The following is a 14,295-nucleotide window of genomic DNA, read 5'->3' on the forward strand; positions in this document are numbered from 1 at the left end:
CATATCAGAGTAACATCCTTGGTTTGAAAAGTCATTTTTAAAGTTCATTTGGAGTTATTTAGTTATGGGAGCCTGAGAGTTTTATTAGAAAGTAGTCTGATAAAATTTAGGGAAATCATGATTTGGTTCTTTCATTTATCTGATATTAATCAGTGTCTGACATAACTTTTTCTGATTTTCTGATTGGCTATATGGTATAGTTAAAAAGGCCAAGGATATTGAATTCCGTCTGACTTAAGTCCTAATTAGAGTTCATTCTCTCACTAGTGTTGCAGCCTTGGGAAAGTAACTTTAATCTCTGAAGTGTCATTAATAACACCTAGTTAATGGGGTTACTGTTAGGATTAAAAGTGTTGTTGTCTAGGGTACTCTCTTATCTTAAGTGTTCCTTTTCTCCTGACATGTGTTTATTCTAGCCAAGTGTACCTACCTCCTGTTCACCACACATTCATTTGCATTTCTCTGTCTCTGCCCTTTGAACATTCACTGTCTGAAATGTCTTCCTCCTCTTTGCCCAATCACAATGCTTTCTCTTTCTTTCTGGGATAAGAACAGTCTAAAAAGAAAGAAGTCTGCCTTGCTTCCCTTCACTCAGTTGTGATTACTCCTTTACTCTGCCCTTTATAATAAGCAGCAAGGTGTGAGTTTGTTCTGTTTACATTCATTTGTCATCTTTTCTACTTTGATGCCTACTAGAGTTGAAAAAAGGAAACTGCTAGTTGATTGTCTTTCCTTCTTGAATGTTTCCTGCCTCAAAAAGGGTCAGAATGGGGCTTTAGGAATAGTCTTGCTTCTCCAGAGTCAGTTATGAGTCTGTTGTGACATTGAGGGCACAGAGGTATTAAAGTCTCTTTTATGGCAAAGGCTTATATTTCCATCCCTGTTCTTTATTTCTGATTAAAAATTTTTTTTCCTGTTTGTTTTTCATTATTTTGTTTTTTACTTTCTAAATCAGAACTTATTTCCTGGCAAATGTTTTTCCTGTTTTAAATAGGGACGTAACCACCAAGGTCTTTCTCTTGTTTCTTTTCCTTCTGAAAGGGCTTTATTATATTTTATTCTGCTTTTAGTAGGTTTCATTAGATATTTTTCTTAGAATTCTTTGTTTCCCACATTTATCTGATGAGATCTTTTCCTGTGTTCTGAAATATTGTAGGGTAACTTTTTATAAACGTTTATTTCCTTTCTTTTGTAAAAATCCTTTTTCTTGAATTCTGTTCATGGTTATATCCGAATTTCTTAAATTCTGATTACTGAATTAGTCTTCAGCAATAAGCATACCGATCATGTGAAGGGTGCTCCTTCTCTGTCCTTCACAGCGTCGCAGATGCCACCCTCATAGAGACAAGCATCCAGGAGCTCCGGGCCCTGCTGCCTGCGTCACCTCCTGTTGAACACACTCAGGCTCAGGTAAGCGCCTGCGTCTGCACGTGCGTTCATTTACCCTTAAATGCCAGAAACGTAAACTCTGCTGAGGATATACTAACCACAGGAGAAGGTTGAAAATCTCTCAGGATATACGTGGTGTGACGAGGTTATTTGAAATAGGTTACTTAATAGATGGTAGAAAAGAGCAGTGGGCTTTGAAGACCTAGATTGTATTCCTGGTTCCATCATTAACCAGCTAGAAATGTTTAATCAAGGATCTGGGTATCTTTGAGCACCGTATTAAAAAAAGGGGATGTTGTATAGCCCACCTTCCCCGTCTGTGATTTTAGGCTGTCTCTGTCATTTCCACATAAATTGAAGTTGTGAAATACTTAGTGACTAAATTCTGTGTATATTCAAAACTCAGTCTAATAAGAATAAATTTATGTTTGTTCCTTCACAGATAATTTAGTGTAGTTGCTGCTAATAGAAGTGTTATCTTAACATCAGATTTTGTAAGAAGGGCTGCACGATTGATTTGGGGTGAGAGGTAATCACAGGTGGGCTAGCGGTGTCTTTTGCCTTGCGCTGTCTTCTTTGAGCCTTCTGAATAAGGCAGACCCCCCGGGACAAGGCTGGGTAACACTGTGCATCATCTTCCAAGCCCTGTCCCAGTGCAGCGTTTTCATTTGTGGGTGTGCTTATTTGCGTAATGGCCATCGCCTCCATTTTTCTGTCTGTCCATCCAGCAAATCTTTATTAAGGGGCTACTGTGTACCAGGATCTTCCCTAAATGAATAAAGCAAAGACCCTTTCCCTCAAGTTGGGAGAGTAGATAGTGAGCAGCTACATATATGCCTGATGATGTCTTAGACATCGAAGAAGAATAACTAAAAGCAGGGACAGGAAGTGAGGTCAGAGTTGGGGGGGCAGGGCTTTTCCGCATGGGGTGGTCAGGGAGGGGCTTTCAGACAGTGACGTGTGGCCTGACGTTAGTGAGGAAGCTGGTCCTATGGGGCATAGCAGGGCCCCTGAGAGCTGGCCTATTCAAGAAGCAGAAAGGAGTGGCAAGAGCAGAATCTGCGAGGCGGAGATGGGGCTAGAGGGTTCAGGGCTCCATGAAGGCAGGGCCTTCCTGTTTCATGCCATTGTGTCCTGAGTGTCGGGCACAGTGCCCTTCCCATGGCAGGTGCTCATTCAGTCCCTGTGGAATGGATGAATAATAACAGTAACAAACCTTCATGGGTGTTTGTTTCTGTGAATTTATGTAATCCTCACATCAATCACATGAAGTACCATTAGCGGCCCTGTTTTATAAAGGAAATGACTGGAGCCCAGAGATGAGTAACTTGCCCAGGGTCACTCACACAGTAAGGGGCAGAGCCAAGATTCCAGCCCACACAAGCTGGTTCTAGAAGCCACGCTCTTACTGTTGCACTACCTGGCCTTATGTAGACTAAATGTGCTTGCCTTTTTGTCCTTATATAAGATCATTCATTCCAGAAAAATTTTGGAGCATATGCTTTGCCACATTGTGTTGTAGGTGCTAGTGATGCATCTGTGAACAAAGCAGACACATACCCCTGCCCACATGAAGTCTGTGTCCTCGGTACAGGAGACAGACAGTAAACAGTAAATAAAATTTAACTGTTTTATCGGATGGTGACGAATGGTGTGGAAAAAATAAATGAGGATGGGGAAAGGGGAGACAGGTTGATGTTTTTCTTGTCGGGTGGTCAGAAAAGGCCTCCTGGAGGTGAGATGTGAGCGGATGCCTCGGAGGTGAGGAAACAGGCCGTGGGTCGTGGGCAGAGCGTGTGGGCAGGACTGTGCACGGCGAGCTTGCAGGCAGCGAAGGTACGAGGGTTCTGAAGCATGGGGTCGGCTGGTTGGTCTATTTATTCGAAGAAGGACTTTCAAACATAAAAAAAAAGAGGTACTTTATGAACTACCATATCAATAGGTGATTACATCTTCAGTATGGTAATTTACAAAAGAATCTTTGACAGCTCAGTTGTTCTCTCTCTCTAATGCTTCCTGCTGGCTCTCACCTCCCATGGTTTATCTATTTATGGTTACACCATACCCGGAGAGGGCAGACTCGCTGTAACTTCAGTAGTGTGGTGTATGAAGGGATCAAAAAAATACTTCACAGCAATAAGGAAATTAAATTTCACAAACTGCTTGCATTCTACCCAGTAGGAAAAGTGTAGCGCCACCTATACTTTTATGTAAAATATATCTGCAGATTAGATAAAGGGAGTACCTTTCATCAAGAGAAGTAGGGCAGAAGAACTATTTGGAAATAGTCTGAGGCCATTTACCATAGAGGCACTATGCCTCCACAAATGCCCAATGGTCCCTGCTCTCACAACAGCAGCCGAATAAGGTGGGAGGAAAAACTGTGAGTGTGTGTGTTTGTGTGCACACATGTGTACAGAACGAGACAGAGGCTTCAGAATATCTCTGTAAAGTTCATTTATATGGGCTGTCTCATTGCCTGGGGATAGTGGGCAAATGAGTCCTCACAGTTTATTCTTAAATTATTACATATGCAGAGAATTTTTTTTTAAAGTACTTTTGCCAGTTAATACTTTTTATGGTATTAGTATGTATCAAGCAACATTCCAGAGATGTTTTTATTGGTAATTTGGGGGAAGATTTAATTTTTCTTTTGTAACTAAGAAGAGTATTTTTATGCTGAAGGATAGTTGAGGCCAAACATTGGACATGTTTGCATTTTATTTGTAGCAATAACTAGGCTATTAAGCTGGCTTTTCCCACCCCTCAGTTGTACACTTTAAAGAGTATTTTATAATCTTTCTTTACAATATTGTAGATTTTATGGTTTTGGACTGCCTTTTTTGCTTCTTCCAGAGTATTGATTCTACAGCTTAGCTACTTGAAAAATACGAAGACTTTCTTTCTCTAAATAGAATTCAGAATTTGGTTTTGGAAATATTGCTTTGTTTGGTATTATTATAGTTGACAGTGTTAATGTGGCCATTAATGACATGCTTATGAGAAAAATAATGCTTTGTCTGCTGTGTATTCATTTTAGGTCTTTAAAAATTATGATTAATATTTTATTACTTTTTATTAACTTATGTTACAAAGAAGTGACTTCTTATAATGCATAGAGAACTAAAATACTTTATCACTGCGATGGGCTTTTCATATGACGTGCTTTGTTTTACTTTATGTCCCTTTTCGAATAGGTATCCTTTCTCCTAGAATACCTGTCCTCTTTGTCCAGGCTTCTGCAGTCATGTTTAGTGGTGGATCCTGACCTTGTGGTTCAGGATGAGCTTCTGAAGCCTCTTATCACAAACGTCATCAGAGTTCTCACCATATGCACCAAAGATATATCAGGTAAGCTTTATTTTTTTAGTTTAGGATGAAAGTAAATAACACTGAGGAAGAATATCTTACCTTGCACCAGGTATTCAGATCAAGGTCACATTTTGGGTTGTTCTTTGCCAGTATTTTGGAAGCCTTTTATAATGAGTTTTATAGTTTGGATATTTTAAGTGATTCCAGGAGACCATTTGAGGCAGTTATGTAGTATAATAAAAGACCATTCCCTGTGCTGTCATTTTAAATGAGGGTAAGGTTCTTTATGAAATGTTAGAAAGTGCACTAAGTATTAGAGAGTAATTATTCTTATAGTCTATGGCTAAATAACAAGTTTAAGCAAGTCTAGAATGCAGTATCAGAAATTTCCTAAGGTCTGGAATTTTTTTTTTTTTTGGCTGCGTTGGGCCTTTGTTGCTGTGAGTGGGCTTTCTCTAGTTGCGGCGAGCGGGAGCTACTCTTTGTTGCAGTGTGCGGGCTTTGCATCGCGGTGGCTTCTCTTGTTGCGGAGCATGGGCTCTAGGCCTGCGGGCTTCAGTAGTTGCAGCACGCGGGCTCAGTAGTTGTGGTGCGCGGGCCCTAGAACGTGCAGGCTTCAGTAGTTGTGGTGCGTGGGCTCAGTAGTTGCGGCATGCTCGCTCTAGGGCGCACGGGCTTCAGTAATTGTGGCACACGGGCTCGGTAGTTGTGGCTCTTGGGATCTAGAGCACAGGCTCAGTAGTTGTGGCACACAAGCTTAGTTGCTCCACGGCATGTGGGATCTTCCCGGATCAGGGCTCAAACCTGTGTCCCCTGCATTAGCAGGCGGATTCTTAACCACTGCACCAGGGAAGTCCTGGAATTCTTGAAAAATATGCTTTGATGAAATGTTGAACATAGAGCTTAGTAGGCGAGAAAATTAAAACAACAAGGTTCGTTGTCAAAATTAAGATATGATAATTGTCTAAAATAGTTTATAATGAAGTAATTGATCATTTGATAATTCTCTTTGCCCATCAATTCATTCTTATTCAGTCCTTTGAATTTATGGATTTGCAGGGTTTAAGTCTGGTAAGTGAAGTGGTTTACGATGCCCAGCAAAGCCGGTACTCAGTGTCTCATCAGTACTAAGTTATCCCAGTGCTAGAGAAGCAGTAATTACTTACATGGAAATTTTACAAGTGGCAGTGATGTCCTGACTAAGCCAATTAGGTTACACCATGCGTTCTCTACAAGGGTGATGTCTCCCTACACGGAGCAAAAAGTGATTCTTGAGGGAAAGGGATGGGGGAGAAAAGTCTTAGCTGCTGGAGTGGTTTGTGGCCCTCAAAAGCTCAACTCTACTCAATAAAATCTTATTCCTTAGTATTTAGTTTCTCTTGTTGGGTATCACTTGAGAAGCTTTGACGTTGAGCTCATGGAACATGCATGAGAAATATGCAAGATCAGTGCTAAAAAGCTGGTGCGAACATGGCTGTGACTGGAGTGCTTTTGATCTAATGCTTGATCCCAAAGTCACATGACAAGAGGTGGCCTGCATGTTTTGGCTGCCACTGGCTGCCTTGTGGATGTTTTATTCATTTCCTTGCTTTGATTTGGGGCTTTGAAAATTAAATTAAAATGGTATATATTTTAATATTTAAGTATATGGAAGTTATTTAACCCATAATTAATTATGCCAAGTGCTGAAAAGAAGAAATGTCAGTAATATCTGAATGTATATTTAGCAGGTGGTTAAGTTAATAGTCATTTTCTCATATCTTTCAAACATTAAACATTCACTAAAATAATTTTTAAGAAATTAAAATTTTTTTCTGGAAAAATAACGGTTTTGAATGATTTTATAAAACATTGATTATACTTCTGGTATATATTTATATGATTTGATGATTTTCATATATAATTTTATATATTTTAATTTATATGTGTAAATAAATTACATTAAAATTATTCAGCAAGCACAGTTATAAAGTTAAATGTGAATAGCTTTTTAGTGTTTAATTTAACTTTAAACTTAAATATTTTATTTGACCATCTTAAGCCTATACTAAATAAAGCTAGTAAGCTTTATATTTATTCTTTTTATGTGTAAAGTATAAATATATAGATATTACATAAACAGATATATGGTATCTGTGAAATTAATATTTCATGGGGATTGTGATAAGGTGACATATGATTAAAAAGACTCCTATTTATAGAGCTGATAATGACAAAAAGGTTGAGAAACACCAAAGGTTGCTACAATCCAGACTCCCTGGAAGATGTTCTTTCCCAGTGCCTCATGGGTGCTGAAGAACACTGAGGGGGGAGCCTTTAGTTCCTTGTAATGAGTTTGACACAGTTGGCAGATAACTGCTGGCGCTGTGGCCACAGATGACTGTCCTAAGGTAGCTATTGCCCTCCAGCTCCCATTTGCCTAGTAGAGAGAAGGGAAAAGCTGTTTTTCCTCTAGAAGGTTAATTGCTGCACCCTTAGCCGTACATAGGCAAAGCTGCAGAATCCTCTTTTGTATCATAGTTTTCCTTTTGGGGAAATACTCTTTTCTGTTCTTCAAAGAAGTTTCCTTTCTTTACTGCTGTGACCTTGGCCATTATGTTTTCCCCTTTCACCCCTACACAAAGCTGCTAGAGGGGATAAAGAAAACAGGAGAAACTTCACTTTTACAGAAGTAGCACAAGCAATGACATGTTTTTATGATGTGCCCAATATGTAGTTCTGAGGCTATGGCTTAATATTCAAGTTGCCAGTTTCTGCTTATTGTTGAATATGCTTTAATAAGAGGAGGATGTGTGAGTGTATATACATTTGTCTATAGGAGGGTGGGTGGAAGAGAGATCTTTAAGAAGCAATGAAAAGGAGAATTTAATTGAAATAAATTTTGGATCATGTTGAATTACATTTGTCTTCATTTGATGAAATACATAACTCTTATTTTATGTGTAATGAAGTGTCTTGGTGAGTTTTTTCTTCTTTGTGTTAATAACTTGAAATGTTTTGATTAATGTTATAGATATAGAGTTAATATCGGCTTTTTATCAGACATGGACACATTTATTTAACCTTCTGGCCGCACTCCTGAGGAAAGCTGGCCCTGCCTCTTTCCCATCTATTACGATGGGTCTGGCCAGGTACTGGGCGACGGTGGTCGGTAAGAAGATAGTCTCTCTGGGTTTGGGGTTGTTCTGCTAATAAAAATTAAGATAATCCCTTATGTCTGATTTTATATATAATTTATATGTATTCTCTAAAATTAAGTTAATTATGGCATGGTATATGAAAGAGGAACCAGGTACTTGCTTCGAGAAATTTGCAATGCTCTTGAGGAGCCCAAAAAATGCATTTAAAAAAAAAAATGAAACATATGTCAAGATACTGTAAAAAAAAGTAAGAAAAGCCTATGGCATTATGAAGACACACGTGATGTGATTATAAAACAATGAGATAGATGTTCTTCTGTTGATGTAGAAACCCACCTCTTTTCTCACACATACGCATTGTGAGTGGGTAAAGCTGCCTATATAATATCCTGCTTACATGATAACTTGGAAAGTTATAATAAAAATAGTGTCTTGTCTTGAGACGTGAGGATTTTCTGATAGCCAAGGGTATAGTGTAGTTAATTATTTTTGTAAGATGTTTTCCATATAGTAGTTGCCTACTACAATAAACAAATGATTGTTTTTTATATTACTGCTATCTTTAATTTTTCATAAAGTCTCTTCTAAATTTTAGCATAGCAAGAGCCTTTTTTTACGTAAATGTATATAAATAACATTTGTTACCTTTTAAAAATAGCCAGTTAAAATGTATTCAAAATTGAGTTCTTTTAAGTTTCCACTAATTCAATTGACTTATTTTTTCACATTTCATTTTATCATTTGGTCATTCTGTAAACTTACATGTATGGTACATTTTGTCACCAGAGTAGTAGTTTTGAAGAAAGGTTATGGGGAAGTACATGTTCAGCAAGAAACAGAATTGTTAGTTATCTGGATATAGGAGTTCTGAGTTTACCCTAAGGGGAATAGTGACCATTTAGGGATTATTATTTTGTTAAAAGAGATAAAAATTGAAAGAGATTGGCCAAGTGAGTGATTAATATTTTCCTCTTGCATCCATGGTGTGGGGCAGGGGGGAAACTACTTTATCATCTGAATCACCAGTAGTACGGAGCAGCTTGCTTTACGGCCCTCATATGGGGCACCTAGGCCAGCTGGTCAAATCTGGCCACTGCCTGATCTGGTAAATAAAATCCTGCTGGAACACAGCCACGCTTATTCATTTCCTTACTGCCTGTGGCTGCTTTCCTGCTACAGCGGTAGAGAGGTGAATATTTGTGACAAAGGCCCATGACCCGCAAAGCATGAAATACCTAGTTACCCTTTGACCCTTTGCAGAAAAAGTTTGCTGACCTATGATTTAAGACTGTTTACCTGACACTATTTCCCTAGTGATAAAATAAAGACATATTAAATTCACAATCTTTCTACAAAATATACACACGGTTTTATATAATAATGGTGCTAATAAAAAACAACCTACTACATATACTGTTAGCTTTGATAATAGCAATGTTAATGAAAATATAACTAATAAGAATGATCATTGATATTCCTTACTGAGGGGTTGTTTTTGTTTGTTTTCTGTTTCTCATCATTTTCCATCCCATGTGCCCATACGCATTTAAAACGTATTAAGTCACTTTGTAACTTAAGTTATCTATAACAGTTTTTTCTCAAATCTGACTAATATTTAGACATCATTTAAATGATTCCCATGAAACCTGCTGACTAAATTTCTTTTCTTATGTTACTTAAGAACATAAGAATTTCTATAAGCCTGAATCTAGGTAGAAATTCTTATGGTTATAACTCTTAGACAAGTATAAATCCAAAATAATATAAAAATAAAACACAAAATTATAAACCAGTGCAGTCAAATTAATAAAATTAATGTAATACAGCAAACATTCTTTTGACTAAATTTAAATCAGTGCTCACAACAGGAAATTAATAATGACTGCTTCAGTCTAGATTCTTTTGAGTTTGTTTGCCTATTCTTTCCTCTCTGTTATACTTGCAGATCACTTCATAATCACTCTTGTTCTCTCTCTGAACTACTTTGAAACCTTTGTTCCTACATTATGCCAACACTGCAAGCTGGGTCTTGTTTTAAGTACTGTTTAGCATCAACTTGTTTGAAAACAGAAAAACAATCACACTTATTTGTAAAATAGTAACCTAGATAATCCAGAGTAGAGTTACATTAACTATTTTTTAAGGTTAGCACTGAAATAAAAACTCAAAAACTCTAGAGTGTTTTTGGGTCCCCCAGTAGACCCCAGAGGGATCAGTACTCATTTATATATAATCCTCTTATTTTAGATCTTAGCAGATATTGTGTATATGTACACTTGTACACACACACACTCACACTCATATAAAAAAGAACCTATATAAAAAGAACAAAATGAAAATTAGATTCCTTCATCAGTAGGTTGTCTTAGTACTGTTTAACTTACCTTTAAACACTACGGCTATTCGTGTGCTAATAAGCTTTACTTCGTTAGAAATAAAAAAGCTATAAACTTCATTACTCAAATAAATCTGATTAACTTCTTTAATTTGGAAGAAGTTTTCAGTCATTTACATATGGAGTTATTCTCTCTTTCAGATATGTTCTGCAGATGTGTGGGTTTGTCTAGCACCTGCCCCACTCTGTGTACTGCCAGCCTGCAATTCCTTTCTCTTCTCCTGACTGAAGAAGCAAAGACGCATCTCCAGGATAAGGACAAAACAAGTTTATGCCACAGTCCAACGATGGCTTCACTTCTTGATAAAACCCAGGAAAGTCAGAAATCTCTAGAACAACTTAATGAAGTAATTCTTCAGGTATGTGATTTCTTAATTTTTCAAGATTTGGTTTAGTTTTTAAATGAATTGACTTTCAGTCTTGGTCTTGTAAGAATTTTTTTCAATCATTTGAATTAAAAAACAATTAATGCTCATTATGACCATTTAAATAATAGAAAAATATATAAAGTTAAATTAACCATCTCCTCTCCAGTCTCATTCATCTGGTGCTGACCGGTTTCTTTAATACACATGATGTAAAAATTCAAAATGAAACCTTAGTAATTTAAATCCGGCTGATTATCAAAATAGTTTGCCAGATCATGACCGGAATGATCACGTTTCAGGAATACAGGTATAAGTCATAGTTTATCGCCACTTTCAAGACACGTTTACATCTTTGAAAATATTTTTACCTCAATGGCATTTGGCTTCTACTGTAAATGAACTATATGTTTAAGGTGTATGTCCGTGGAGGAAGGTGGACGTGGTTGGCATATTTCTGAGAAGGTGCCCCCTTTCCAAACCCTGCTGCCTATTTTATCTTGTAAACTTTTTTTTTGCAATCCTAAAATATGAAAAAAGAATTTTGTTTCATCAAAAACTTTCTAAAGCCACTAAAGTATTGTTATTTTATATATAGATTAACAGTTAAAAAAAAATGGGAAGTGTTTCCTGAGTTGCACAGCTTTTTACAAATAGGACTATTACTAGATTTTTCAGTGTTAAGAATCCTTTTTAATAATAATCACATTTAATAAATTAACTATTCTCCAATAAAGTTAAAATTAAAAGAAAATAGTCGTGTGGTTTTATGATTTTCGTCTTCTCACTGCAAGGTGGGTCAGTGGCGGGCGGGCGCATTGACGGCTTTGCTTCCGCTTCCCGGGCGGCCAGCCGCGTTTCACGGTCAGCGTGTGTTCTGCCCGCTTGCTGCCGTCCCCGGGGCCTAGGGTTCTGGGGTCTTTGCGCCTCCCATGCCCGGGCAGGTTGTGGCCGCGCAGGTCCTCCTGGTACGGCCCCTGTGTGTTTGGCATGACAGCCTGACTGCGTTGGGGTGCGGAGGTGGCAGAGGCAGGGGCGGCCCCCGGCCCCGCCTGAGCTGCCTGCGGAGGGGCTCGCGGGCTCTCGGGGACTTCTGTCCCCCTCGCCCAGCGGACTCTAGTGGTCCTCACGGCACAGGAAGGAGCCTGGTAGGGGCTCCCCGACACTTCCTCTTCTGTCTCAGCAGCTTCCTGAGGAGCTGGAGCTCTAGGGGACAGGTCCCCAAAGCATTCCTCAAAGACACCTATTCTTGGGAAGCCACCACTTCCTGTAGCTCCTCCCTCACTCATTCCACTCGATTTTTCTTAGTTTAGAACCCAAACTGGACACTGTTCTAATTGTCTCAGTCACCATCACAACAATAGGCTTGATTAACTGAGTCCCATGATTAACTGAGTCCGATTTTGCACTTTAAGGAATACGGTTGGCTCTCCGTATCTGCGGGTCCTGCCTCCACGGAGTCAACCAAATGCGGATTGACAATGTTTTTTAAAAAATTTTCAGAAAGTTCCAAAAAGCAAAACTTGAATTTGCTGCATGCCCAGCAACTATTCCCATAGCATTTACATTGTATTAGGTATTAGACGTAATCTAGAGATGACTTAACGTACATGGGAGGATGTGCCTAGGTTATATGCAAATACTTCACCATTTTATGTGAGGGACTTGACCCTCCGCAGATTTTGGGGTTCACGGGGATCCTGGAACCAATCCTCTGTGGATACCGAAGGACCACTGTGTTATAAGCAGGAAACTAAAATGTACACTTTACCGAAGTTCTCCCCCAGCCCCGATGAGAAGTCATTACCAGTTTCCCAACTTTGGCTTTGGCAGAACACTCTTCTCCTGGGCGAGGGGCCTTTGCTCGTGCCAACGTGTTTTCCTCTTCAGGGAAACAGAGGGTATCTCAGTGGTTTTCCTGATGATTAGCTAACTTTCCTCCCTATTTCTTCCACATTGCAAAAGATACAAGATCTGTGTGGATATGGATATGTTAACCAGTTACTTAAATCGTGTTTCCTTATAAATCATACTCTTCTTGCTCATGTAAACAGTAGAATATGAATATGTGACTTTTGTTAGAAGGGCACAGAAATTTAAGACAAAGGAGAGAAAGGAATTTACCCGTGACAGTTTATGAGAAAAACGTATGCCTGACATGAGATGGGGCGTTTATTAATGAACTTCTTAAACTGCAGATACTGTGTTTTCTTAACAGTGCCCTGCATAAAGATGATATGTGAATTAAAATATTGTTAGACTGCATTAAGCAGCAACACATTATAATAAATCGCATATGTTTCTTAATATATATCCATGTGGGCCATGAATTGTGCCGGGAGTTATATAAAGCAAAGTAAACTATAGTCTTTAAATTATCAGAAAAAATCGTATTCTGAAATTGCCCTTCAAAGGTGTATTTAAATTTTCTGTAAAACTTTACTCAAAAAATATTAGACGTGTGACCTTAGGCATATCACTTAACCTTTTCTTATTCGGTTCTTCGATGCAAAATGGTAGGATTGTATTACATTATTGCTCAGTTTCTGCTGGCTCTAAAATTCTCCGTCTCCTGATAAATTATTATATTGTTTGTAACTTCAATTAAAATGTCTTGACAGAGAATCTTTTGTAACGGCTGCTTTACAGCAGTATCCTACAGATGGTACATGTTGAAAGTTTGCATTTGGTACTCATCTCTTAAATCACGTATGTTTATTTTTCCATAATTTTTGTAATTCTGTTTTGAGGCAGTTTCAGGGTGGTTTCAGGTCAGAAACTGTTAGCTGTCTTTTGAACATAAAATATTGAACACATTTGACTTAATGGAGATTTTGCCTTCTCTAGTGAGATACTCAATATGTTTCATTTGCAGATACATATAGATAACAAGATTAGTAAAGCTACCTCTATAATAGGTCTTGTCTGTAATTGATATATTGGATTATTTTTACTCTTTTTATTTGATATGATATCTGAGGATAGTAATGCAAGGAAACAGCAAACTCTTATGTCACATTTTAGGAGGTATGTTTTACACTACTGCTTAGTGAGTGGTAAAATTCAACAGTAAATCTGTTGGAGAGAAGACTTGTTATATATTTGAGATTCTGCTGTGTTAGTGAATGTTCACTGTAATTAAAAAGGCTTTTCTCTACTTTAGTACCTTGTGGAAAGAAAGCAAAAAGTCTAGATCACCTAGTATATAGGAGGAGTTATATCAAAAACTGCATAACATTTAAACAAATTACATTGAGTCCTCTTATTTTCTTTCTGCCTATGGTTTCTCGCTCTGTATCCTCTTGATTTGTTTTGCGTGTCTGCATCATCCAGTAGCTAGTTGTCTGTCACTTCACCTGTTGTATGTGGAATCTTAGCCTCCCCTCCTGCCCCCGGCTCCTCACCCTTACAGGGTGTCCTGCCCTGACGCTCACAACTCCTTGTCTGCAGTAAGAGCTAAGTGGGAGACGAAATTAAATCCTGTGCTCTGGCCTTCGGTCTATGTTGAAAAGTGTGTGGATTTACTAGAGGTTAGTTCTCTCTTTCTTTCTTTCTTTCTTTTTTTTTTTTTTAAGTTTTGGGTTTTCATACCAGTTTTACCACCTACACATTTTAGAGTGCCAGTTTTGTAAGTATTTTTAACCAAAGTAGGGAACTTCTGCCACCTTCTCTCATTTCCCTTTTCTCAGAGGTG

General features: G+C 38.2%; 1 protein-coding gene across 5 annotated transcripts in view; it reads left to right on the forward strand.

Moving 5' to 3' along the window:
- The window catches only part of RTTN (rotatin), a 164,049-nt gene that overhangs the window by 98,661 nt on the left and 51,093 nt on the right, over positions 1–14,295 (forward strand). For all 5 annotated transcript variants that reach the window (XM_082355182.1, XM_082355183.1, XM_082355181.1 and 2 more), the window contains exons 37-40: positions 1,320–1,410; positions 4,587–4,740; positions 7,715–7,852; positions 10,378–10,595. In XM_082355182.1, the coding sequence (XP_082211308.1) occupies positions 1,320–1,410; positions 4,587–4,740; positions 7,715–7,852; positions 10,378–10,595 (601 nt within the window). The remainder of the gene's footprint in view (positions 1–1,319; positions 1,411–4,586; positions 4,741–7,714; positions 7,853–10,377; positions 10,596–14,295) is intronic.

Source organism: Balaenoptera borealis (genome assembly GCF_965194805.1).
Source record: "Balaenoptera borealis genome assembly, chromosome: 14".
Taxonomy (NCBI): Eukaryota; Metazoa; Chordata; class Mammalia; order Artiodactyla; family Balaenopteridae; genus Balaenoptera; species Balaenoptera borealis.